The sequence below is a fragment of the Maniola jurtina genome, chromosome 5 (genome assembly GCF_905333055.1).
Source record: "Maniola jurtina chromosome 5, ilManJurt1.1, whole genome shotgun sequence".
Taxonomy (NCBI): domain Eukaryota; kingdom Metazoa; phylum Arthropoda; class Insecta; order Lepidoptera; family Nymphalidae; genus Maniola; species Maniola jurtina.
In genome coordinates, this window is record NC_060033.1 from 7,926,382 (window position 1) to 7,952,705 (window position 26,324).

General features: G+C 39.4%; 2 protein-coding genes across 2 annotated transcripts in view; both read right to left on the reverse strand.

Moving 5' to 3' along the window:
- Nucleotides 1–1,437: 1,437 nt before the first annotated feature.
- On the reverse strand, nt 1,438–22,427 carry LOC123865788 (venom carboxylesterase-6-like). The gene is made up of 17 exons (XM_045907021.1): nt 22,307–22,427; nt 21,183–21,319; nt 20,564–20,578; nt 13,934–14,061; nt 13,256–13,398; nt 12,239–12,424; nt 11,602–11,792; nt 11,174–11,342; nt 10,550–10,766; nt 10,161–10,270; nt 9,532–9,661; nt 8,797–8,962; nt 3,903–4,067; nt 3,340–3,486; nt 3,017–3,101; nt 2,274–2,446; nt 1,438–1,937 (listed from the first exon to the last, which is right to left on the reverse strand). The coding sequence occupies exons 1-17, from the start codon at nt 22,407–22,409 to the stop codon at nt 1,800–1,802; spliced, it is 2,403 nt and encodes an 800-aa protein (XP_045762977.1). The 5' UTR covers nt 22,410–22,427; the 3' UTR covers nt 1,438–1,799.
- Nucleotides 12,728–26,324, reverse strand: part of LOC123865613 (esterase E4-like) — a 35,634-nt gene continuing 22,037 nt past the window's right edge. The window contains exon 12 of the mRNA XM_045906767.1: nt 12,728–12,783. The gene's annotated coding sequence lies outside the window, so the exon portion shown is untranslated. The remainder of the gene's footprint in view (nt 12,784–26,324) is intronic.

The following is a 26,324-nucleotide window of genomic DNA, read 5'->3' on the forward strand; positions in this document are numbered from 1 at the left end:
ATAATATTTACTAGCGTATATTTCATTTTTTACCCCATTAGTCAAAAGTTAATAAAGGAAGTTCAATCAAATTATTCGAATGCTTCATAAATTACTATTTAACTAATTATATTATTAAGTACAAGACGGTAAAAACACAAAATGAAATGTCATTTGTAATTATTGTAATCTATAAACCTTATTATTTAAAAACATTTTAAGATAAAAGATTGCAATTATTTTTACCCAAATGTTAGAATTATACTTTTATATTAATTATCCATTAGGGATTAAGTAATTACGGATTACATTTTTAAATAGATGGTCATGATACATTTTACTAAGGCAATAAAAAAATGTCATCCGTAATTGAATGAAGCAAATTTTTTTATAGTACCATTTGAATGTAAATTTGAGGGGCTATGATGTATATTGTTTGACGAGAGTCCCTCGTCGAATTAATTGGTATTAGAACAGGTACCTACTTACACTGTATAGTAATTACAAAATAAGTAAATACCTAATTGCCTAGTCCAATATGAAGTTGCAACATAGCGATTTAGCATAAGTTATATACTAAGGATTAAATACCTACACAAGCTTGGCTGAGATCCGTTTTTGTACAATACACAATCCTACGTCTCGTGTTCAAATACGTATTGCGCCTACTGTACAAGTTTATTAAATACCGCCACCAATAGCTACACTTCATAGCAAAGTCATCTGTAAGTTTTGCTCACGTAAGTACCTTACGTAATTAATTGACAGCAAATTTACTAAGGTAATTGACATTTATAAGAGTGTTTACATTAGTAAATTTGTCGTAAGTTAATCATGTAAGCTACTTACCCGAGTAAAACTTACAAGTGTAATTGAGGCCTTATTCGCGTCCACTGGATCTGAATCAGAGAATAAGCGCAGCATAAGGATTAGTTGTTTGGTTGATTTCTATGGAACTACTAAAGAATCGGCAAATCTGCGCCTGACACCGGTATTTCTGCCGATAACGCCTCAGCAGCAAATGCATTTTTCAGATCTTTATCGCCTAGCGCGATGAAGTGTTTTTGCGGCGTTGCTATAATAGCGCGAATTCTAAGTGTAGTAAACACACCCTAATCAGCATTTTGTAAAGACCAACGACGCCCCGTATGCTACCTACGCCCCGATTCCTGATCTAGTGAACGCGCACCTTCAAAGACACGCTTTCATTAAGGGCTATGCAATTATTGCCAGACGATGCTTTTAGCATCAGTTATCGGCCACTAGTTTCCGGGTTGCCGCGTTTGAACTCTTCGCTCACCATGAGATACAATCTCCAGTCGCAGCGATTAAGTCAATTTTCGGAAAATCGGAAATAGTCGTCAAAACGCGACGCTACATCACTGTTGCTAAAAGTATCGTGTGTACTAGGGCTCTAACATAATTTCTCTATTATATTAGGGCAATAAAATTAAAAAGTAATTGAAATCTAATGAGTTTAATCTTATTTCGTATATTATAATGAAGATAACGGGTACATCCCACGATTAATTGGATGATTTTGGTTGGTCGATATTTCGACCGTTGTATGGGTCGTGCTCACGATGCGACTGCAGTGCAGTGAGAAATGAGGTTCGAGCTGTCATGGGAAGTAGCGAACTACCCTCTTGTTCTTTTTTCTGGAACTTTACGAGCTGTCCGGCATGTCTGACTGACTGAAATTAACTTTGCATGTCATACGATATCGACTAACCAAAATCATCGAATTAACCATGGGATGTATCCGTTATCTACATTATATAAATTGAAATCTAATGAAACTTATAAGTTAGTGACCTATGTTATTCGTGCTGTCCTGTGAGCAGGTGTTCGCGCAGAGTGCAAATCTCGCGCTCAATATTTTCTCTCGCGGCAGCTTCGAAGCACTCGAACTCAGGAGTATGGTACAGCTTGGGAATTTGCGAGAATTGGTTTAGAACCTGGAATAGAAAAATATTTTCAGTAACATAATAAACATACTAATATTATAAATGCGAAAGTGTATCTTAGTAGTAGACTCTTAGTCTTAGTGTGTGCCAGTCTGCTAGCTTTTCTAAATAGATAGAGATAGTTTGATGAATATGTTGTACAAATCTTTCTCCTACAGTCCTAGTCTCTCCTCTTACCAAAGGTGGTGGATATTCTTTAAGCAATAAGGCTGCCTTTGCATATAAGGTATTTAGTTTATAGTTTCTTTGCTTTTTTTCGGTTTGTGTGCAATGAAGTTTTCTATTCATCTATTTTTCTATTTGCATACATATCTTGGTTACATTTACCTTTATCCGCAGTTCTACATAGTTATTATGCGAGAGGTTGGCGTATTCGGCGCGGACCAGCTTGGCGTGGGCATCGTACTCCTCCCGCGAAGACGCCAGCACGGCCAACTCGCAGTCGCCGAACAGCTGCAGGTCCCGCAGGGGCGCGCCGCCGCCCATCCCTCCCGCTACACCTGCACACAGATATACCAAACTATAGTTGAGCCATAACAAACGTGCGAATGAGACAAATCATTTTTATCGGGCCTCTCGCTCGCACTTACAGGCCTTATGGAACTGGTGCCTGATGCTCTGGTGTTGTGTAACAGTAAAAAAAGATTGAAGTATTGTTTGATTTACGGCTTTATTAAAGAAATAAAGATGTATTATAATGTAATATTGATGTTTGATTTGTATAATGGTATATCGACCTCCTCCTTTTTCTACAACCGCACCGCACGCCACCGTAAACCACTTCACCTGAGTGCCTGTGTTGAATGCACCGCCTGGGCGTCTGGTGCATTCCGTGCGCCTGTTGTCAGATCATATTTTCCACGAACATGCAAACTGTGGAATTAACTCCCTTAGGCGGTTTTCTCGCTAGATTACAGCATGAGGTTATTCAAGGGGCGGACCAACACATTTCTGAAGTGCCCGCAAAGCATCAGCGGTTCCTCTGATGCTGCAAATGTTCATGGGCGGCAGTAATCACTTAACATTTGGTGACCCGTCTGCTCACTATTTTTATTTAAAAAAAATCATACCTGGTATACCAGCACTAGCCCCACAACTGCCACACCATGCTTCATCGTCTGTTAGTAAGGCCAGAACGTAAGCGGTCAAATCTTGCTGAAAAAAAAAAATGCTTTTCGTTTTATTGTACTGTTTTAAAGATAATCGCACACATATCAACCGCCTTCCATTTCCGCGCTCAATTCTTCCAACAAATTATCGATTTAAATAAAAGATTTAAATGATGTCTTTAGTATTTCACACAAGCTCTCTTACTAAGCAAGCGTTTTAACGTTTGATAATAATAATTGCTGATTTGACTTGTAGGCATCGTTCTAAATAAATAAGTACTCACAGATTGTGGATGTAAATGCAACATATCAGCCAGCAGGCCAACAGTGAGTTCGGAGGGGGTATGCCGTAGCACTATTGCAAGCTTGAAAGCGGCAGAATGCATCACATCTGGGATGCCCTTTATAAGGAGATTTTGCCATACACCTGCCTGTAAAATAATTAAGATTCACACTAATACATACATACATATAACAGAGGACATAATAGTTATTTACATAATAATTTTTTTTTCAAAAGTTATATTGAAAGTTATAATTAAGGCTGCAAATTTTAATTCCCGAGCCACAAGTGAGGATATAAAATTTCAAGTTTCAATGTGCACATGTACGTTTTCCATTATAACTTTTTTTGTGAGTAAAAACAATAAGATAACTAAGGTTATTATTTGTTCAGGTAAGTAGTAAGTATCTATAAAAATAATGTTAAAATATAATTCTGTACCAGTGGGGCGGTAACTAGTAACATCAAAAACCTACACCAGACCAGACTTGAGTCAATATAAAAATTATGAATTCTCGAATTACTGCTACACTTTATAGAACCAATGAAGGAGAAGCCCAATACCTGATATGCAATACAATTCCTTAACGAATGCCATATGGAATCCGACGCTGAGGCTTCAACGATCTGCTTCCATGCTTCGTCGGCGCCCGGACAAACCAGCATGCCACAAGCGCTGCGCCACATCCGTGATGCGGCGCAGCCCTCGCGCTCCCCTGAAATTCGCATTACGTATCATTTTCACCACTGTTTTTATCAGCATTGTCATCACAGTGACAGCTCTCATAACTATATCTCCTGGATGTACAACCCCAGCTAAGGAGTGGCATTGTGGCACAATGCCCTATTTTAAAATACCAATGTCCTACCTTAATAATGCCACAAATTAACATGCTAAGTAAACTGTTTATGCACAGTATGATATTATCATGGAAAATGAAATCAAGTACTAAGTTTAGTGTAGCTATGTCAACAATTCTGCATTAACAGTGATGTGTCAGTGGTAAGTAAAGAGTGTTGTACTGCTGTGTACGAATCTATGTTTTCAACTTTGACTACAATCACAAGGCTTCAGATGCTGTCAGGAAAGAACGGCAGGCATAGCATTTCTGGTCTAAGAAAAAAATGAAGTCTGCTGATTTGAATGAAGTGGTTCTGTTTTAATTTATTTTACTTATATGTTTTTTATATAAAAAATGAACAATCAAGCAAGTTTGATTTTAATTTATTACCGGAGTAAAGGAGCAAGTCTGATTTTAATTAATTTAATTTATTACCATGAAAATTTACAGCACCAGAGGAATCTCTGTTGCTGTAAAAAAATATGTTGCCAGTTTTCAAAAATACGACAAAAATCAATTGACCAGATCATATCAAGTAAAAAAGGAAGGCAGTCCTGTAACTGCCACTGCCCCACATTAAATTCAACTCTAGCTGTGGCTCTGCCGGGATGAAAGCTACTTCTGTCCAAATAGATGATGCCAGCAACTTCCTCCACTTAGAGGATTAGGTTTTTAATATTTTAATATGCCCCTGTTTTTCACTCAGTTTCATAAAACAGATTCTTTTAGTAGGTACTTAGATACTACATAAAAATAATAATATCTGATATCAGGCAGAAAAACATACAAGGAATAAATCACCTCCCATATCCGGCTCCCTCCACCAATTGTTAATCGCCAGCTTGTATGAGTTAGTTTACTCTGGACCTGGCAAAATATACATATATAATAATCCTTATTGATCTAAATATATAAAAGAAAAAGGTGACTGACTGACTGACTAATCTATCAAAGCACAGGTCAAAGGATGATGTGCTGAGAAAGGATTTTTGAAATTCAACTCCTAATGGAGAAAATAGAGGTTCGAAAGTGTAGTCCACGTGAACCAAGTCAGGGCATAAGCTAGTCTGTGATACATCCCACCTAGGTCAATAATATTCTGTGACATTTTGACTAATTATCTCAATATAAAAAAAGGAAAAGTTGTGACTGACAGTTAACAAAGGAATTTTGAAAATTCAAACCCTAAGGGAATGAAATAGGGGTTCGGAATTCATGTTGTCTACGCGGATGAAGTCGCGGGCTTTAGCCATCGATGGCTTTAGCTAGTTTGTGATATTATACACTATGCTCACCTAGTCCTAGGGTAATAATATTCTGTGACACTGACTATTAATTGTAAATAACGATACAAAAATGTTATAACAATAAAGTATTTAGTTCAGCACAACGCGTTACATTCTAAGGCCATTTATTGAATAAAATTTTCTACTTGACAGGGCCAAAAATACGTAGGTACCAAAGTACCTAGTTTTTTTTTTAACGTTACATAAATCAAAGTAAATAGGGATTATTACTACAATAGGTATTAATCATAGAAAATTATGTGCTTACTTACGAGAAAAAATCGGAAATATTTTGGAAATTGGAGATAACGCAAAATTAGATAAACACAAATGGCGTGACGTTTTCAGTGTTGCCAACTCTTTAAAACTGTTCGTCACTAAAAGTTAAAAGTCGCTTAAAATCACCGAAATCTGAATACAAAAACAAAATATACAAAATAAAATGACGATTTTTTTTAAATATAAAATCTAATATTATTTTTTATAAAATAAAACTTTATTGCATTTTCATACTGTCAAAAATAAATATAAGAACATCAAGGAACAGACTTTTAGAAGCAAGTCAGCTTTATCCTTGGAGGCACCTACCTAGCAGTTACCTTTAAGACTGTCTGTTATATCTGATTTCAATTTCATGAGTAAAAAAATTAAACAAAGACGCTTCAAAAGTCGCTAGATCTAACGACAAAAATCACTAAATTAGCAACACTGGACGTTTTTGGGTACACTGACATCTGTCAGAAAGTGTCACTGTCAGCTCATAACTGTCAACATCAGACATCAACTGTCATGGCATCAGTGTTTCCACACCACCCAATTACAAATTTGTTTTTACTCAAATTTCTATAGTAATTCGCCTCAAATTAGCCTTAAGGGGCATGAGACGGGCCTGCCCGCGAAATTCAAATTTAATTTGGTTTTTCGCAATTTGTAAACTAATTTAATAAACAAATTAGTCGATACTAGAATTGATTTCTTAAACTGGAACCTTTCAAGTAAAGATTTTTACATAAACCTGTGAGAATGATACTGCCATTGTCGCAATTAAAATACCATAAACCTACGTTGTCGTATTATTTTACAAATTGCGAAAAACCAAATATGTACTTAAATATAAAAATTATAAAACAAAAATATCATCCAAATCACTGTAACGAGGCAGGGTGCCCAGAACGCTGGCCGCGTTACCTCGCAAAGTTCTTCTATCGATTAAAAAAGAAATGACGCAAATCGGTTCAGAAATCTCGGAGATTTCGGTGTACATAGGTAGAAAAACACAACTCCCTTTTTGAAAGTCGGTTAAAAAGTAGCCTATGTTACACCCTGGTCAATTCTCTACTTGTCTGTGAGAATCCCGTCAAAATCGGTTCAGCCGTTCCCAAGATTAGCCTTTTCAAACAGACAGACAGACAGACAGACAGATAGACAGACAGACAAAAATTTTAAAAACGTGTGATTCAGTGTTGGTATCGTTCAAATAACCATATGAGCTTAATATGAGGTAGTTATTTTGAAATTACAGACAGACACTCCAATTTTATTTATTAAGTACTAGCTGATGCCCGCAGCTTCGCCCGCGTGGATTGGTCAGATCCCCTGCAGCATCAGGATTGAGGAGTTGGACTCCAAATTTTTTATGAAACAATGTCGCAAAGTTTCTCTATCGATTAAAAAAAAAATTACGCAAATCGGTTCAGAAATCTCGGAGATTTCGGTGTACATAGGTAGAAAAACACAACTCCCTTTTTGAAAGTCGGTTAAAAAAGTAGCCTATTTTACGCCCTGGTCAATACTCAACTTGTCTGTGAAAATCCCGTCAAAATCGGTTCAGCCGTTCCGGAGATTAGCCTTTTCAAACAGACAGACAGACAGACAGACAGACAGACAGACAGACAAAAATTTTAAAAACGTGTTATTCAGTGTTGGTATCGTTCAAATAACCATATGAGCTTAATATGAGGTAGTTATTTCGAAATTACAGACAGACACTCCAATTTTATTTATTAGTATAGATGTAGATTCTTGTGGCGAAGAAAGTTTGATCAAAATTTTAACCTAATACGTAATTATTATATCAATATAAATAAATATCACTTCACAACACAGAATGAAAAACTTTTTCATTCCGACCTTTGAAGCCTATTCTTCTTTGTACTTACCTAATTTTAGTCATTTCGCCCCTGAAGTAGGGGAAAAATCCCGAAAAATGGAAACACTGCATTGCGCGCGCTTGAAGAAGTCAGTCAGGGACTTCGTCTGTGATGGCGTTTGCTGGCGCGCGTGCTGTGCTTGTTTGGAGTGTTTTTTTTGTTAAGAGTGGCTGGTTTTTGTGTTAGTTGGTGTTTTTTGGTGGTGAAACTGACTGGGAAGCGCTCTAAAGGGGCGCCGCGCGTATGTCGGCGGGCGCCGGTGCAGACGGAGTCCATACTTGTATAAATTCAATAACTTGAAAATATCACAAACTTGACATTGGCTAATCAGAGTAAAGCCAGATTTAAAGAAAAAAAAAAAAAAAAAAAGTCAGTCAGTTACAAACAGAACGGTCTATCATAGAAAGAAACCTACCTACCTACTTATTATAATCGCACACTCGCACACAGCTAAATTGTAATGGAAAATTGGTATTTTTTTACCCATGTAATGTAGATTAAGATTATTAACGTTTTAGCGTCCCTTTAAAAGAGTCAGAGATAAAAAAATCTTATTTTGCTTTGAGTTACATAACTAATTTACATTATCCACCTAACTACCCTCATTGACATGGATTTATATCGCTGTCTAACTTAATATCAGTGTTGGCGTTAATCGATTAGTAAATTAGTTGATTAATTTTGATGGGATGAGTAGGTACCATTAGACCATGAACTTGAAAGGCCCGAGAATAAATTGCAGCTTATTCCTTATGGTGTAGTGCGACTTCAAAATTACACTTCCGCTGATGGCTCATCCGCGCAGACGAAGGGGTTTTTTAATTTACATGGTGGCCATTTTAAAATTATTTCATTGTTGTTATAGTATAGCGGCAATAGAAATACACATTCTGTGAGAATTCCAACTCTCTACCTGTTATAGCTCATGAGATACAGCTCGCTGATAAATAGACAGATGGATGGATGGAGCGGAGGCTAAGTTATAGGTCCAGTGGGCATCCTTTGGGTACGGAACCACATAATATTATATGTACCTACTTAATTGACTTAATAGTATCTACTAGGTACTATGGATGAATGATTAATACCTCTATCGAGTTCCAAAAAAGACCAAAAACACTTTTTTTTAATACATAGTTTATTAGGAAAAGGCTAAATTCATTGAAAATAAATTAAGTTAGTATTGAATTGGATATAATTCTTCCCATATTTTAATTCTGTCCTCCTTCAGGTTAGTGTGCACGGTGAGGTTATCTGCTATACGCAGATACTTGCGGTCCTCGAGCTTCATAGCTGGCCACTGTAGACCCTCAAGCTCGGGGAGATCGCCATGAGGATTTGGGTCACTGAAAAAATTCCATACGTAATTAGGTACCTACTAAGTAATATTATAAATGCGAGAGTAGGTGGGTATAGGATAATAGTCTAGTATTGGTTACTTTTTTAACGGCTTATCCGCTTTAGCTTTAGTCCTCAATACCTCAACGGGTAAGGAACGGACTGAATTCCGAAAGGTCAGCGGTTCAAACTGCACCCTTTGCAAATTTTTGTTTCTACACGTGTACATGTATTGTAAAGTCTAGCGAACATAATAAAAGAAACTAGAAATCTAAGCGTGAAGCTCGCCCGACTTCAACATACTCGTACATACACGACACGTGTAGAAACTAAAAATTTTTTTTACTTTGTTAAGTCGTTTTTATCCCAGAAAATCAAGAAGTTCCCACAGAATTTCCTAACCTAAAAACCTAAGTTCAAGATTTTTAATATGGACGAAGTAGTGGTGGATGGTGTTCATATTATTAGGATATTCTTTTAGAATAGTCCTTCTTGAGAAGTGTACTTATAAGAGAAATTCACTTGAAGAGTGCATTACAGGCGACAGCTTATAAAAAATAATGAAGTAGATAATTACCCATATCTAGCAAAGTTGTACCAAATTGCGGTCATCCTATCCACAAGGATGGCATCGCGTCCCTCCGTAGCTATGTTGGGGAAGATACTCAACTCAAATAGGTAAATCAGGTCATCGTGGTGAGCTGCACCTATAAAAAACTTGTGTTAGTCTTTTGCCCGTAACAAAAAAATTCGCCTTGTGGTGCATGTGTGAAGCGTTTCTGGTGTGTGCGTCGTGCAGCAGTGGCGCATATGTGGAGCGTTTGTGGCGCGTGTGTGGTGCGTATGTGGAGCGTGTGGCGCACGTCTAGAGCGTTTATGGCGCGTATGTGTAGTGCTTGTGGCGGGTTTGTATGGAGTGGTTGTTGCACGTGTGAGGAGCATGTGTGGCACGTTTGTGGTGCGTGTGTAGCGCGTTTACGGAGCGTTTGTGGCGCGTGTGTAGAACGTTCGTGGCACGTTTGCGGGCCATTTGTGCCCTGCATGTGTGAAGCAGTTGTGGTGCATGTGTGGCATGTGTTGAGTGTTGTGACGCGTGTGTGGTGCGTTTGTGACGCGTGGGGCGTTATATTTAGATGGGTAAGTCTGTGGTGGACTGGGTGGTCTACTCGTCATAGTGTTTTTTATGATGTCAAAAGATTAGCTTACCAACTGGTTTCTTTGTTTCAGGGTCTCGGTAGTGGCTGTTGGCACCAATGTAACTAAACTCATAGTACCAGACAGGGTGAGGAGAGTGGCGACACATTAGGTTGGCCATCCTGAACAAAGAATAATATTATGGGAATAGAAATATATGTACCTACCTATATTATATGTACAGATATAGCTTGTATCCTAAAACCGGCAGCTGAGAGTTCTCCATAATATTCTTAGCGGTCACTATGACCTAAACCCTTCTCATTCTGAAAAGAGATCCAAGCTTAATAATGAGCCAGCAACGGGTAGATTACAAACTGGCCTTACGTTATCTCTTTTCACAGAGTAACCTCTAACAAATTTAAACTAGAAAGGATGCCAAAATAAAACTTTTACAATACCTGTGAACTGGGAAACTTTCAACCCCATCCGTGTACAGCAAGCCAAGGTTCCTGGCGCTCTCAGAGTCATTCTGTAAAGGTCGATTATGAAGGTATTCAGCAAACAGCTTCTGGGTAGCGTGTGTTGCATTCTCTCGCGGCATTATGAACGTTATAGGCGCTATTCTGTCCCATTCTGCATTCATTTGGTCTGTAAAGGTCTGGTTCTCCAATATGGCTAAAATATAATAAAGAGATGGAATAATAGTTGAAGAATCTTGTAAAAAACATAGTTGTACCTATACATATCATGCTTGTCTTCCATAAGTACAATGTTGTTTTATTATTTACATGTGAAACAGCTATGTAGAATCAATCAATGTCTCTGTGGCTATGTGGCAGTGTTGGACACTAAATTAGCTGTCGGAAGATGGATGTTAAATCCACTTAGAACTCCTACTAGATCTTAAACTTATAGTGATAGCATTTCTATCCCTATGCGAGAAAGGAATATATTCTATAGATTTCCTCTCACATAGGTACCTAGTTTTATTTCTTTCGTTGGGCCAAAGCTGCGCGATTGACCTTGCAAAGGTATCTCCTTTCCTTCGACGTGTGAACTTAAGTAGGTATGTTTTAACTTACTGAAGGCTTTCCAGAAGAACTCGTCCGTCGTTTGGCTAATGATGTGCGGTACAGCATGCATCTTTCCTTCGCGGATGGCATCAAGTGGTTCCATTGTCAAAAACCTTTCTTGACCATAATCTTTCTCCACTACAGGCCACCAGATCATAATGGGATCGTAGGCGAACTCCTGCAAATCAGAGTATTAGGATATTTTAATTAAAAATCGCTCGCACCGGAAAGTCCAGCGTTGGAAGACTTCCAGTAGGTCGACAGACGAATCGCAAGCAGCCGCTGGATTCAGGCGGCGCAAGTCTCTACAAGAGACCTATATCCAACAGTGAACGTATTTTGATTGATCAAAATGTATGATCAAATGATGATGATGAATCAAAATGAAAAATGAAAGAAAAAATCGATTCCTGTGAAAACAACACGTAGGTACTCACACTGAATCCATCTAAAGAGTCTCCGATCTCTCGCCAAGGTTTCGTCTTTAGGCAATCGACGATTTCTTTAGAGTTGCCGGTGGGGCAGTCCACCAAACGTGCTTGCTTCTCTGCTAAGTGGTACAGGTTGTGCGGCGAAGGAAATGCAAATATCGGCGACCCACTCATTGAAATGCCGCGATGAAATAGACCTATGTACCAACAAAAACACCTATATTAAAATAATGAAGTTATTGTATAGAATCGTTATTAGTGGATAAAAAAAACACTGAGTACTTGAGTAGTATGGGCGACAAATTAAATAGTAGATACTAGAACTAGGTAGGTATACCATGACGAGTTTTATTTGTAGCCTGTACTATTATGTACCTATTCTGAGCTGATAGATAAGTAAAGCCTCGATAGCTCAACGGTTGAGGAGCGGACTGAATTTCGAAAGGTCGGCGGTTCAAACCTCACCCGTTGCACTATTGTCGTACCCACTCCTGGCACAAGCTTTACCTATAATTGGAGGGGAAAGGGGACTATTACTCATGATTAGCATGCCTAATATTCTATATAAAAAAAAAGTTATTTAATAATCTACTTGAAGATAGACGTAGCCATTAATAATGGAACACGATCAAAGCCTCATTACCTTTAGACATGGGCGAGATCATATGCAGCATCACACTCATAGAGCCCACGCTGCAGCCTGCGATCGTCACGGTATTGGGGTCACCACCGAAAGAAGCAATGTTACGTTGCACCCATTTTAGTGCTGCCACCTGATCCTTTAAGCCGTTGTTGCCAGGAGCGAGTTCGTCGCCTGTACTGAGAAACCCTGGAAAATAATTTTAGTAACTAACATTGAAGTTAGCATATTTGATTGAATCAGTAGGTAAAATGGTCTACAATATTTCAGGATACTTAGTTCAGGACTCGAATGCAAACCCTGAGGCTGTAACCAAGGGGGCCACAGTCCCTTTTAGGTCTAATCGGTATCTCAATCGTTATGTGTCCTAATAAAAACATATTATAACTATGTACGTATAATTGACTAACTTCAGTAACCAACTGAGATGACTTCGTAAATATCTCAGTAATAGACACGGGTAGTAATAGTATGGACATTGCGATGTACTATATTTTTAACCGTCTTCAAAAAAGGAGGAGGTTCTTAATTCGTCAGCATCTTTTTTTATCTTCTTTTTATTTATGTTCCCCGATTACTTATGCCTGGACCGATTTGGATTTTTTTTTGTTTGAAAGGGTATACTTTGCAGGTGGTCCCATATTTGGTGAAGATTTGATGTATATCTTCGGAGATGGAGAACAGAACTCCTCAATGGATAAGAGTAAATTGCTCGCGATCAGTGTAACAGATTAGTAAGCAGTGGGTTTTTAACTAGGCTTAGCATATTTTAGCTTATTTTACAGCGGGGCCACTAAAAATTGTGAAACAAAAAATAAAAAATAAAATAGTGAACTTCAGTCTTATTTTTTTGCAGTTCAGTTTTCGTAGTGTACAACTAAATTAGGCGCATACTGAGATGCGAAATAAGTTTGCTGGATAGATAAATACTCTCGTGCTGTGTTCTACCACAGTTTTACGATCGGTTCTAACTACATACTTGACACAATATAAGTAAGTAGTAGTTTAGCTTTTAGTTACCAAGCGAGCCTAGCCTGTAGTTGATGGTAACCAGCACGATATCTCTATCAAGCAGGTAGTGCGGGCCGGCCAGGTCACTGCGCCCAGTCACAGCGTAATAACCACCAGCGTGGATGTAGAAGATTACTGGTAACGGTTTGGACCTGAAAAGAGTGAAAATACGATCTCACCGGCTGACATAAGAACTGACTCATTTTTGCCTGACTGTCCAGCGCGGTAATCCAGTCAGTTCCCTTGCCAACAATCCACACGAACATGATTTTTGTACATTACATGAGTTAAAACTAACTAAAAAAATACGATTATTGACTAGGTAGTGACACCAAAATCACCCACTTACGTTTTGTTTTCAATAGGTACTTCCTACGTGTGAAGTTAAATAAATAATCATGATTAGTAATTGATTTAAAGATCCTGTGTCAGGTAACAAGAGCTCTGAAGTCTGAGCGGGGATGTGCTATTCCTGTGGGAATCGAGAAACGAAAAGTTGACTGAAGAACTAATCGCATAGCAGTATCGATAGGTATTCAGAATCACCCATTGTACCGGGTCAAGATCAGAGTATTTTTATTTGATGGCATTTTTGATTGATGAATGATTTTTTTTTATAAGTTTCAGCACTTTCGGTGAAGATTCACTTGATTTGTTCTACTCTACCCATCTCATAAATGACTTCACCTGTTTTTTTTAAGCGGCGTATAGACGTTGATAGTAAGACAGTCCTCGTCAATAGAGTAACCCCAATCGGTAGGTTGAGGGCACGCCGGACCATCTTCACTCGCGTCCACTGGGCTTCTGTAGTTAAGGACGTATTTGCACACTTGTATAGATTTTCGGTACGCTTTGTGGCTAAAATATACTAAGTAAATTGGAACTACAGATTGCTAAAAATAGATTGGTCCTTTATCTCCAGAGATCGAGTAATTTTTTGATAAAATCATTAATTTTGATACTATAAGAACGATTTTCCTTCACCTCTTCCACGCAGAATTAACGATTTAGGGTCAAGTTTAGGTACATTTTTCTCAGTTTACGTACGGATTTTATTCTTCTAATAAATATTTTCCGTTAGCACATAATGTGTACCTCAAAATGTGAGATTATTATATTAATAGTATTATAAAAATAAATAAAAACATCGTGTATAAATTTTTCACGTATTTTGCTTCAACCGCAAACCTTAATACAGTGCACTAAGGGTTATTTTGATATTGGGCAGGCAATGGTATGATTTCAAAATTATATCAGTCAGCGGCTAGCCGCCTTCGTGGGTGGTCTCTGCGTCGGTTGCTATAATTTTTTGATGTGGAAAAGATCGCTGTACGAACACAAAATAGTTCGACAAAACCCTAACTGATATTTATAGGTACTTATTCCGTGATTGTGCTGATATTTTGGCAAGGTAAGATAATAATGATAATATTATGTACCTATTATCACATTTTATCGTTAGCTGGATTTTTTCTTGAGCATGATAGTGATCTGATAGTGAACTTCGAAGGCTGCGACAGGAACTTGAAGACTAGAAGAACTAGATGTGTCCAGTTTGGGCTCGTTTTCTTAGTCATGACGAGATCTTACCTCCGGATTTGTGGAGTGACCTGATGGTATACCTCGAAAGTCACTATTGGAACTCGGAGACGAATAGAGCTAGGTGTTTCGAGTTTGGGCTCATTTTCTTAGTCATGATGAGATCTTACCTCCGGATTTGTGGAGTGACCTGATGGTATACCTCGGAAGTCACTATTGGAACTCGGAGACGAATAGAGCTAGGTGTTTCGAGTTTGGGCTCATTTTCTTAGTCATGATGAGATCTTACCTCCGGATTTGTGGAGTGACCTGATGGTATACCTCGAAAGTCACTATTGGAACTCGGAGACGAATAGAGCTAGGTGTTTCGAGTTTGGGCTCATTTTCTTAGTCATGATGAGATCTTACCTCCGGATTTGTGGAGTGACCTGATGGTATACCTCGGAAGTCACTATTGGAACTCGGAGACGAATAGAGCTAGGTGTTTCGAGTTTGGGCTCATTTTCTTAGACATGATGAGATCTTACCTCCGGATTTGTGGAGTGACCTGATGGTATACCTCGGAAGTCACTATTGGAACTCGGAGACGAATAGAGCTAGGTGTTTCGAGTTTGGGCTCATTTTCTTAGGCATGATGAGATCTTACCTCCGGATTTGTGGAGTGACCTGATGGTATACCTCGGAAGTCACTATTGGAACTCGGAGACGAATAGAGCTAGGTGTTTCGAGTTTGGGCTCATTTTCTTAGACATGATGAGATCTTACCTCCGGATTTGTGGAGTGACCTGATGGTATACCTCGGAAGTCACTATTGGAACTCGGAGACGAATAGAGCTAGGTGTTTCGAGTTTGGGCTCATTTTCTTAGTCATGATGAGATCTTTCCTCCGGATTTGTGGAGTGACCTGATGGTATACCTCGGAAGTCACTATTGGAACTCGGAGACGAATAGAGCTAGGTGTTTCGAGTTTGGGCTCATTTTCTTAGTAATGATGAGATCTTACCTCCGGATTTGTGGAGTGACCTGATGGTATACCTCGGAAGTCACTATTGGAACTCGGAGACGAATAGAGCTAGGTGTTTCGAGTTTGGGCTCATTTTCTTAGTAATGATGAGATCTTACCTCCGGATTTGTGGAGTGACCTGATGGTATACCTCGGAAGTCACTATTGGAACTCGGAGACGAATAGAGCTAGGTGTTTCGAGTTTGGGCTCATTTTCTTAGTCATGATGAGATCTTACCTCCGGATTTGTGGAGTGACCTGATGGTATACCTCGGAAGTCACTATTGGAACTCGGAGACGAATAGAGCTAGGTGTTTCGAGTTTGGGCTCATTTTCTTAGTAATGATGAGATGTTACCTCCGGATTTGTGGAGTGACCTGATGGTATACCTCGGAAGTCACTATTGGAACTCGGAGACGAATAGAGCTAGATGTTTCGAGTTTGGGCTCATTTTCTTAGTCATGATGAGATCTTACCTCCGGATTTGTGGAGTGACCTGATGGTATACCTCGGAAGTCACTATTGGAACTCGGAGACGAATAGAGCTAGGTGTTTCGAGTTTGGGCTCATTTTCTTAGACATGATGAGATCTTACCTCCGGATTTGTGGAGTGACCTGATGGTATACCTCGGAAGTCACTATTGGAACTCGGAGACGAATAGAGCTAGGTGTTTCGAGTTTGGGCTCATTTTCTTAGGCATGATGAGATCTTACCTCCGGATTTGTGGAGTGACCTGATGGTATACCTCGGAAGTCACTATTGGAACTCGGAGACGAATAGAGCTAGGTGTTTCGAGTTTGGGCTCATTTTCTTAGACATGATGAGATCTTACCTCCGGATTTGTGGAGTGACCTGATGGTATACCTCGGAAGTCACTATTGGAACTCGGAGACGAATAGAGCTAGGTGTTTCGAGTTTGGGCTCATTTTCTTAGTCATGATGAGATCTTTCCTCCGGATTTGTGGAGTGACCTGATGGTATACCTCGGAAGTCACTATTGGAACTCGGAGACGAATAGAGCTAGGTGTTTCGAGTTTGGGCTCATTTTCTTAGTAATGATGAGATCTTACCTCCGGATTTGTGGAGTGACCTGATGGTATACCTCGGAAGTCACTATTGGAACTCGGAGACGAATAGAGCTAGGTGTTTCGAGTTTGGGCTCATTTTCTTAGTAATGATGAGATCTTACCTCCGGATTTGTGGAGTGACCTGATGGTATACCTCGGAAGTCACTATTGGAACTCGGAGACGAATAGAGCTAGGTGTTTCGAGTTTGGGCTCATTTTCTTAGTAATGATGAGATCTTACCTCCGGATTTGTGGAGTGACCTGATGGTATACCTCGGAAGTCACTATTGGAACTCGGAGACGAATAGAGCTAGGTGTTTCGAGTTTGGGCTCATTTTCTTAGTCATGATGAGATCTTACCTCCGGATTTGTGGAGTGACCTGATGGTATACCTCGGAAGTCACTATTGGAACTCGGAGACGAATAGAGCTAGGTGTTTCGAGTTTGGGCTCATTTTCTTAGTAATGATGAGATGTTACCTCCGGATTTGTGGAGTGACCTGATGGTATACCTCGGAAGTCACTATTGGAACTCGGAGACGAATAGAGCTAGATGTTTCGAGTTTGGGCTCATTTTCTTAGTCATGATGAGATCTTACCTCCGGATTTGTGGAGTGACCTGATGGTATACCTCGGAAGTCACTATTGGAACTCGGAGACGAATAGAGCTAGGTGTTTCGAGTTTGGGCTCATTTTCTTAGACATGATGAGATCTTACCTCCGGATTTGTGGAGTGACCTGATGGTATACCTCGGAAGTCACTATTGGAACTCGGAGACGAATAGAGCTAGGTGTTTCGAGTTTGGGCTCATTTTCTTAGTCATGATGAGATCTTACCTCCGGATTTGTGGAGTGACCTGATGGTATACCTCGGAAGTCACTATTGGAACTCGGAGACGAATAGAGCTAGGTGTTTCGAGTTTGGGCTCATTTTCTTAGTAATGATGAGATCTTACCTCCGGATTTGTGGAGTGACCTGATGGTATACCTCGGAAGTCACTATTGGAACTCGGAGACGAATAGAGCTAGGTGTTTCGAGTTTGGGCTCATTTTCTTAGTCATGATGAGATCTTACCTCCGGATTTGTGGAGTGACCTGATGGTATACCTCGGAAGTCACTATTGGAACTCGGAGACGAATAGAGCTAGGTGTTTCGAGTTTGGGCTCATTTTCTTAGTAATGATGAGATCTTACCTCTGGATTTGTGGAGTGACCTGATGGTATACCTCGGAAGTCACTATTGGAACTCGGAGACGAATAGAGCTAGGTGTTTCGAGTTTGGGCTCATTTTCTTAGTAATGATGAGATCTTACCTCCGGATTTGTGGAGTGACCTGATGGTATACCTCGGAAGTCACTATTGGAACTCGGAGACGAATAGAGCTAGGTGTTTCGAGTTTGGGCTCATTTTCTTAGTCATGATGAGATCTTACCTCCGGATTTGTGGAGTGACCTGATGGTATACCTCGGAAGTCACTATTGGAACTCGGAGACGAATAGAGCTAGGTGTTTCGAGTTTGGGCTCATTTTCTTAGTCATGATGAGATGTTACCTCCGGATTCGTGAAGTGACCTGATGGTATACCTCGGATGTCACTATTGGAACTCGGAGACGAATAAAGCTAGCTGTTTCGAGTTTGGGCTCATTTTCTTAGTCATGATGAGATCTTACCTCCGGATTTGTGGAGTGACCTGATGGTATACCTCGGAAGTCACTATTGGAACTTACAAAACGAGCTCAAACTCATAACATCTAACTCTACTCGACTCGAAAGTCCAATAGTGGCTTTTGAAGTATACCTTCAGAGCACTCCAACAAGTTTCAAGGTATAATCTCGTCATAACTAACAAAACGAGCCCAAACTCGAAACACCTAGCTCTATTCGTCTCCGAGTTCCAATAGTGACTTTCGAGGTATACCATCAGGTCACTCCACAAATCCGGAGGTAAGATCTCATCATGACTAAGAAAATGAGCCCAAACTCGAAACACCTAGCTCTATTCGTCTCCGAGTTCCAATAGTGACTTCCGAGGTATACCATCAGGTCACTCCACAAATCCGGAGGTAAGATCTCATCATGACTAAGAAAATGAGCCCAAACTCGAAACACCTAGCTCTATTCGTCTCCGAGTTCCAATAGTGACTTCCGAGGTATACCATCAGGTCACTCCACAAATCCGGAGGTAAGATCTCTTCATGACTAAGAAAATGAGCCCAAACTCGAAACACCTAGCTCTATTCATCTCCGAGTTCCAATAGTGACTTCCGATGATACCATCAGGTCACTCCACAAATCCGGAGGTAAGATCTCATCATGACTAAGAAAATGAGTCCAAACTCGAAACACCTAGCTCTATTCGTCTTCGAGTTCCAATAGTGACTTCCAAAGTATACCATCAGGTCACTCCACAAATCCGGAGGTAAGATCTCATCATGACTAAGAAAATGAGCCCAAACTCGAAACACCTAGCTCTATTCGTCTCCGAGTTCCAATAGTGACTTCCGAGGTATACCATCAGGTCACTCCACAAATCCGGAGGTAAGATCTCATCATGACTAAGAAAATGAGCCCAAACTCGAAACACCTAGCTCTATTCGTCTCCGAGTTCCAATAGTGACTTCCGAGGTATACCATCAGGTCACTCCACAAATCCGGAGGTAAGATCTCATCATGACTAAGAAAATGAGCCCAAACTCGAAACACCTAGCTCTATTCGTCTCCGAGTTCCAATAGTGACTTCCGAGGTATACCATCAGGTCACTCCACAAATCCGGAGGTAAGATCTCTTCATGACTAAGAAAATGAGCCCAAACTCGAAACACCTAGCTCTATTCGTCTCCGAGTTCCAATAGTGACTTCCGATGATACCATCAGGTCACTCCACAAATCCGGAGGTAAGATCTCATCATGACTAAGAAAATGAGTCCAAACTTGAAACACCTAGCTCTATTCGTCTCCGAGTTCCAATAGTGACTTCCAAAGTATACCATCAGGTCACTCCACAAATCCGGAGGTAAGATCTCATCATGACTAAGAAAATGAGCCCAAACTCGAAACACCTAGCTCTATTCGTCTCCGAGTTCCAATAGTGACTTCCGAGGTATACCATCAGGTCACTCCACAAATCCGGAGGTAAGATCTCATCATGACTAAGAAAATGAGCCCAAACTCGAAACACCTAGCTCTATTCGTCTCCGAGTTCCAATAGTGACTTCCGAGGTATACCATCAGGTCACTCCACAAATCCGGAGGTAAGATCTCATCATGACTAAGAAAATGAGCCCAAACTCGAAACACCTAGCTCTATTCGTCTCTGAGTTCCAGTAGTAGGTTCCAAAGTATGCAATTTCATCAAGTCGGGAGGTAATGTAATGCTATCCTTCTCAGATTATTTTAGTCATAGTAGGAGCTCATAATTTCATAAGCATGGAAATGTTGTTCATTGCCAAGAAGTCATGGTGAAATATTTCATCATCAGACCCTTAGTCTGTAGGCACTGTTCTACTTACTGTATTATTGTCAAGATACATATTTAAAAAAAAAACTGTTAAAAAAAAATAGATGACCAAATATAAAATAAAATAAAAATATCAAAGTATCAAAATCAAGTCGATTCACTCATTTTGACGCAGCTGTGTGCGTGTGGGCAGTGTACTTATGTAGTAGTGCAATTTTGATACCTATTCATTTTGCAAAGACGTCCTTAAGAATTGGTTTGGGTGGCTGAAAAATTAATTTAAAAGAGCACTGCAAAATGGTTTATCTCATTTTGACGAGGATAGATGAACAAACTTTTTACATTTTTCTAGATAATGTCTGCGAATTCATTCGCGTGAGTTTCAGTTTTTTAAAAATCTCTTGGGAAATCTAATAATTTTTCGGGACAAAAAGTAGGCTATGTCCAAAAAGTAGCCTTTATATGTCTTGCCCCTTTGTACAAGACATCTTTGTACCGAACCAAGAAAAACAACTCAATAAACAGTTACTGCTGTTTAAATCTTATTTTCATATACCTGCCTACTTAATGATATACTGAATAAAATATGTACTTTGAATAGGCTAGCTAGAGAAAGTAAATTCTTATAAGTACATAAATGCATTATCATTTCGTGACCTCTTGTATCAGTTTATGATAAGAGGGTCTCAAAATGTAAACACGTGTAACATTTAATATTAGACAGGTAGTATTCAATGCATATACATAGGTGTATAGGTACCTAAGATTCGAATCTACAACGTTTTGTATCTCGATCTGCGAAAATTCATCGATTCGGTACTTGGGGCACTTGCTTATAGAAAAATTAAAGAATAGCATGGGCAATCTCACCTGGAACCTCAAGTTGCCCACAGGTGGCTCGGCGTAACGAATGCCGCGGTAGGTCTCGAACCTGCGCCCGCGCCGCGTCACATTGTATCCTCCACGAAATTCTCCAGAGGGGGACACTACCACTGGCTGTTCAGGCTCTGTTGAGAATTTAATAAAAATAAGTCACCTACTTAGATTTTGTTTGTTTCATAATATCTTGATCTGAACCTTCTGAATCTTTATTTTACCCCTTTCTTTCATTAATTTACGCTCTGGAGCCCGAATAGCTTATGTAGGTAACATTGTTTCGCTAGTCTCAAAAATTCACTGTCGCAGCAAGAACATTATAAATTCAGCCAATCACAACAATTTGAATTCGTTATCACGTACCGAGCTATACCGCAGGTGTACGAACTAGGACAGATAGGAATAGCAACAATATTATCATATTTAGGCAATCGACGGGGGATTGTCGAATGAACTGTTGCTTTTTTATAAAAATCTAAACTTCAACTATTGTCGTCAACTGAATCTATACTACTGTACTGGTTCGGAACGCCCTTCCACCCGAGGAAAAGAAGGCAGAAACGCGGCAGCTGCTCTTCAAATTCATTTCAAAGCAAGTTCTATTTACAATATTATGCCATGTATAAGTAGGTACTCGTAGCTCCGAATCTGCCTAATTGCGAATGTGGCGAGTCCAGAATCTGTCCCATAAAAATATTATGTGCCCATATAATATCACATCACACTTCACACTAATATTATAAAGGCGAAAGTTTGTATGTGTGTGTGTGCGTGTGTGTGTGTGTGTTTGTTACTCCTTCACGCAAAAACTACTGGACGGATTTGGCTGAAATTCGGAATGGAGATAGATAATATCCTGGATTAGCACATAGGCTACTTTTTATCCCGGAAAATCAAATAGTTCCCACAGGATTTCAAAAAACCTAAATCCACGCGGGCGAAGTCGCGGGCATCAGCTAGTAGGCATATAAAATTTCACCCGAGCGAAGCCAGGCGGATAAGCTAGCAATTAATTTCTATGCCCTATAATATAATCATTATATTTTCATGTGCTCATAATATGCATAGCAACAAAATAAAAAGTTAGCTAGGTGAGTAGATGAGTAGAGTCAACCCACCTGCTGCTCCTGGTTGTCCTTGGCTGTGTTGTGTGTGTGAGTTAGCATGCGCCTGCGCAGTTGCACCAACAACCACTAGCAAAACGCAGAACCACGTTTTCATCTTGCAGCTTGTATTGTACTAACAGGAAAATTGTACGATCTGGCTTATATATATGCTCGTAGATGAAAAATTAAAGGAACAAGACTATTGTTTATTAAAAAAACCCCCGGCGTGGGTTGCATGCCGTCCTGTCTGGAGTTAATTAAAACATATATTTTGTTATAAGTACTTAAATGTTTTTTTTTTTTTTACTTAAAATAAATAACTATAGGTACTTATTATTTTTAAATTCTTCTTTTTGATACCCATGACAAAAAATACGATGCCCTGTATGTCTTCTTGCAGGCCGCATTCGGTTATATAATAATACAAAATATCAAGCAAAGCAAGGCATTGAAATATAACAGTGTTTTTCTCGATCTTTAAAGCTAGGTAATCCTTTGTTCCGAATAAAATCCGTATCAAATAGTTTGATCCGATAAGAAGAATTAACATTAGAAATATTTTGAGAGGAATTTGATATTTTAATGCACGTTAAATCACAGCAGCTACGTAAAGAGCACTAGGTAGGTAACCTTTAGCTGATCTTGATACCACAGGTTGTTGATACCTACGAGTATGTAGATTGTTTTTTTTCGGTCATATCGTAGGTATATAGAATATAGATCAATGAATTAGATAATAATGTTTGGTAAATCGATAGACAGGTAAAATATCGGTTATCTTTGTAAACCCTTACAACATAATAATCCAACGGTTTAAATATTAATTATGTGGTTTACGTAACGTATTGTTAACTATAAGATCATCAGTTCAAATCCCACCACTTAGATCATTTGGTTGTAAAACAGTATTCTCTAGCATTTTATATCATTTTATTAAGTAGGTACTTACCTACCTAGAATTCTTACTTATGTTCCTAGATTTCAAAGTACGTATAAGAATTCATTTCACTACCACTCATTAGTCATTACACACACAGCAGGTAGGTAGGCAGCTACCTACAATATGTAAGATACATCAAGGGGGTTCCCTGACAACAATTTCTACCTACTTAGACCGTCTCAGATGCCTACATACGTAAATAAGGAAAATAATTTGCATAGCGTGGCGGTGTTTATCAAGTGAACGCTCGACCTTGCACTTGTTATGCGCATAGCCTAGCTTTTTCTGTAACTTAAGCATCCTCTTTGGCTAAATAGGGTTCCGTACCAAAATGATAAAAGGGAACCCTTATGGTGCGATAAAGTCCGTCTGTCTGTCCATATGTAACACCTGCTTATTGGCACCTACCTACCTAATTACTAGTGCTATCGATTTTCACGGCCCAACAGTGTAACCTATTCTGACAAAATTTGGTGTCCCGGGGACGGACATAGGCTACTTTTTATACCGGAAAATCAAAGAGTTCCCGCGGGATTCCTAAAGACTCATCCACTTAACCGATTTGTATGAAATTTGGTACCGAATTAGCTTGCGTCCCTGTAATCGAAATAGGCAACTTTTTATCCCGGAAACTCAAACATTTCCCACGGGATCCATAAAAATCTAAATCTGCGCGGACGAAGTCGCGGGCATCCAAATTCGTAAATACCTAATGCTTATTCGTAAAGAATATAAATTTATCTAATAGGTTCATATTAGCTTATACCTATTATACCAAGTTCTAATTTAGAACTAACTGACTGCCAATCTGATTGAGCGTCGAAGATTTAATTTTCGATCATTAAGGACGTATTTGCACACTTGTATAGATTTTCGGTACGCTTTGTGGCTAAAATATACTAAGTAAATTGGAACTACAGATTGCTAAAAATAGATTGGTCCTTTATCTCCCGAGATCGAGTAATTTTTTGATAAAATCATTAATTTTGATACTATAAGAACGATTTTCCTTCACCTCTTCCACGCAGAATTAACGATTTAGGGTCAAGTTTAGGTACATTTTTCTCAGTTTACGTACGGATTTTATTCTTCTAATAAATATTTTCCGTTAGCACATAATGTGTACCTCAAAATGTGAGATTATTATATTAATAGTATTATAAAAATAAATAAAAACATCGTGTATAAATTTTTCACGTATTTTGCTTCAACCGCAAACCTTAATACAGTGCACTAAGGGTTATTTTGATATTGGGCAGGCAATGGTACGATTTCAAAATTATATCAGTCAGCGGCTAGCCGCCTTCGTGGGTGGTCTCTGCGTCGGTTGCTATAATTTTTTGATGTGGAAAAGATCGCTGTACGAACACAAAATAGTTCGACAAAACCCTAACTGATATTTATATGTACTTATTCCGTGATTGTGCTGATATTTTGGCAAGGTAAGATAATAATGATAATATTATGTACCTATTATCACATTTTATCGTTAGCTGGATTTTTTTCTTGAGCATGATAGTGATCTGATAGTGAACTTCGAAGGCTGCGACAGGAACTTGAAGACTAGAAGAACTAGATGTGTCCAGTTTGGGCTCGTTTTCTTAGTCATGACGAGATCTTACCTCCGGATTTGTGGAGTGACCTGATGGTATACCTCGAAAGTCACTATTGGAACTCGGAGACGAATAGAGCTAGGTGTTTCGAGTTTGGGCTCATTTTCTTAGTCATGATGAGATCTTACCTCCGGATTTGTGGAGTGACCTGATGGTATACCTCGTAAGTCACTATTGGAACTCGGAGACGAATAGAGCTAGGTGTTTCGAGTTTGGGCTCATTTTCTTAGTCATGATGAGATCTTACCTCCGGATTTGTGGAGTGACCTGATGGTATACCTCGAAAGTCACTATTGGAACTCGGAGACGAATAGAGCTAGGTGTTTCGAGTTTGGGCTCATTTTCTTAGTCATGATGAGATCTTACCTCCGGATTTGTGGAGTGACCTGATGGTATACCTCGGAAGTCACTATTGGAACTCGGAGACGAATAGAGCTAGGTGTTTCGAGTTTGGGCTCATTTTCTTAGACATGATGAAATCTTACCTCCGGATTTGTGGAGTGACCTGATGGTATACCTCGGAAGTCACTATTGGAACTCGGAGACGAATAGAGCTAGGTGTTTCGAGTTTGGGCTCATTTTCTTAGACATGATGAGATCTTACCTCCGGATTTGTGGAGTGACCTGATGGTATACCTCGGAAGTCACTATTGGAACTCGGAGACGAATAGAGCTAGGTGTTTCGAGTTTGGGCTCATTTTCTTAGACATGATAAGATCTTACCTCCGGATTTGTGGAGTGACCTGATGGTATACCTCGGAAGTCACTATTGGAACTCGGAGACGAATAGAGCTAGGTGTTTCGAGTTTGGGCTCATTTTCTTAGTCATGATGAGATCTTTCCTCCGGATTTGTGGAGTGACCTGATGGTATACCTCGGAAGTCACTATTGGAACTCGGAGACGAATAGAGCTAGGTGTTTCGAGTTTGGGCTCATTTTCTTAGTAATGATGAGATCTTACCTCCGGATTTGTGGAGTGACCTGATGGTATACCTCGGAAGTCACTATTGGAACTCGGAGACGAATAGAGCTAGGTGTTTCGAGTTTGGGCTCATTTTCTTAGTCATGATGAGATCTTACCTCCGGATTTGTGGAGTGACCTGATGGTATACCTCGGAAGTCACTATTGGAACTCGGAGACGAATAGAGCTAGGTGTTTCGAGTTTGGGCTCATTTTCTTAGTAATGATGAGATCTTACCTCCGGATTTGTGGAGTGACCTGATGGTATACCTCGGAAGTCACTATTGGAACTCGGAGACGAATAGAGCTAGGTGTTTCGAGTTTGGGCTCATTTTCTTAGTAATGATGAGATCTTACCTCCGGATTTGTGGAGTGACCTGATGGTATACCTCGAAAGTCACTATTGGAACTCGGAGACGAATAGAGCTAGGTGTTTCGAGTTTGGGCTCATTTTCTTAGACATGATGAAATCTTACCTCCGGATTTGTGGAGTGACCTGATGGTATACCTCGGAAG

What these genes read in the sequence shown, in the direction of transcription:
- LOC123865788 (XM_045907021.1), bottom strand. Translation starts at nt 22,409, where the DNA reads ATGAAAACGTGGTTCTGCGTTTTGCTAGTGGTTGTTGGTGCAACTGCG. An exon ending in GAAAGTTTCCCAGTTCACAG is followed by an intron (nt 10,271 to 10,549) that starts GTATTGTAAAAG and finishes TTCTTTGTTCAG; the next exon opens with GATGGCCAACCTAATGTGTC. An exon ending in TGCATTTACATCCACAATCT is followed by an intron (nt 3,102 to 3,339) that starts GTGAGTACTTAT and finishes TTTTTTTTTCAG; the next exon opens with CAAGATTTGACCGCTTACGT.